The 1,481-nt window shown below is 52.5% G+C and overlaps 1 protein-coding gene across 3 annotated transcripts in view; it reads right to left on the bottom strand.

Annotated features, from left to right (window-relative positions):
• METTL25B (methyltransferase like 25B) overlaps positions 1-1,481 on the bottom strand; it is an 11,357-nt gene that overhangs the window by 345 nt on the left and 9,531 nt on the right. For all 3 annotated transcript variants that reach the window (XM_006155204.3, XM_027774476.1, XM_006155206.3), the window contains one exon: positions 265-449. In XM_006155204.3, coding sequence (XP_006155266.1) covers positions 265-449 — 185 coding nt within the window. The remainder of the gene's footprint in view (positions 1-264; positions 450-1,481) is intronic.

Here is a 1,481-nt window from a genome sequence, read left to right as displayed (position 1 = left end):
ACAGTCCCCTTATTCATGGGAAATGGGGTGCCCAAGGCATCACCCTGCCAGGTGATATTAAAATGTAGCTCGGAGAAGCACCCCCAGAGGCTAACTGGTCGGAGGCTGCATTTCTTAACAAATCCTCCACCCCACCGGTGACTTGGGGCAGGTGGTCCAAGAATCACCAGTTATGACCCAAGCCCAGTAGATGGGGGACTAGTGCTGGGAGGAACCCTCAACTCCACCCCTCTGGCTCCAGGTCCTGCTGCAGGCCACTCTCACCCTGCTCTTGGAGGTAGAGCAGCCGGTCCAGCAGAATCAGCGTCTCTACCAGTGGGGCCAGCAGCAGGGCCAGGCTGAAGAAGGCCACTACACGGTGCTCCTGGGCCTGGTGGGCCTGCAGGGTGGCCAGGTTCAGCGGCAGCTGGGGGTCCAGCCCCACCCGCTGCAGCCCCCGCTGCACATACCTGTGGGGTCGGTAGAAACAGCACCCAGTTGGGCTTTGAGAAACTCTTACCTCCCACTTAAACCTTGCCTGTTCCTAAGGCACCCCGACTTCACTTATTTGCTGCCCGACTATGAAAGTTTAAATGCTGCTCTGTCTTAAGCAAACTGACCCAAATTTACTTTCAGCCAGTTCTGTCCTAACAGCCCTATTTTTAACATTTTTAAAAAGCCTCGTGGGGCCAGCAGGTGGCATGGTGGTTAAGGTGCTAGATTCCAACATGGCTGACTATAGTTCAAGTTCCAGACCCTGCGGCTTGAAAATCACACTGGGCACACATGCATGTGAGCCCAAAATTCTGAGACTGGAGAAGGGATGTGGCATGGCCATCCCCACTAGGCGAGGGGTGGTCATTTCTTTCTTTCCCTCTCTGTCGAGTGCACACACACACACTATTAAGGAAAAAAACAACTTGTATTTCTTTGAATCTCCTGATGAGGGACAACTCCCTTTTAAGGAAAGCTTGAGGGCCAGCAGGCAGCATAGTGGTTAAAGTGTTGGACTCCCACATGGCCAAGCACAGTTCAAGTCCTGGACCTGAAACTCATGCCAGTCGTACATGAGCGTGTGCCCAAAATCCCAGGAGGAAAATGGAGAAGGGATTGTGGTGTGGCCATCTCTCCCCTGGGGCGGTGACTTCTCACTTTCTCTCAGTTTCTCTGTCTCTCCAGTGAGTGTATGTACCTATAACAAAAATGTCTTAAAAAAAAAAAATCCTTGAGGGAGGTGACAGTAGACCTCCCTGAACACTCTGGGCCACTCACGTTCCCATAATCCACGCTGGCTGATGCTGGGGGTGGATCACAGCATGAAGACCCTGTTGGGGACACCTGTCTTTCTATTGTTCATTGACTAAATAAACAAACTTATATTTTTTGAGATGCTGCCCCAGTTAGAGAATTCGAGCTCCCCCCTCTGGGTGTGTTCAGATCTGAGGGGAGTCAGAGCTGCAGTGGGTGATGCTCCCCGCCCCGTCTCCCCCAGCCTCACTCTT

The sequence above is a fragment of the Tupaia chinensis genome, unplaced genomic scaffold (assembly GCF_000334495.1).
Source record: "Tupaia chinensis unplaced genomic scaffold, TupChi_1.0 Scaffold000438_1, whole genome shotgun sequence".
NCBI classification, from domain to species: Eukaryota; Metazoa; Chordata; class Mammalia; order Scandentia; family Tupaiidae; genus Tupaia; species Tupaia belangeri.
The sequence above is the reverse complement of the archived record's forward strand: the minus strand, read 5'-3'. Positions and strand labels throughout refer to the sequence as shown.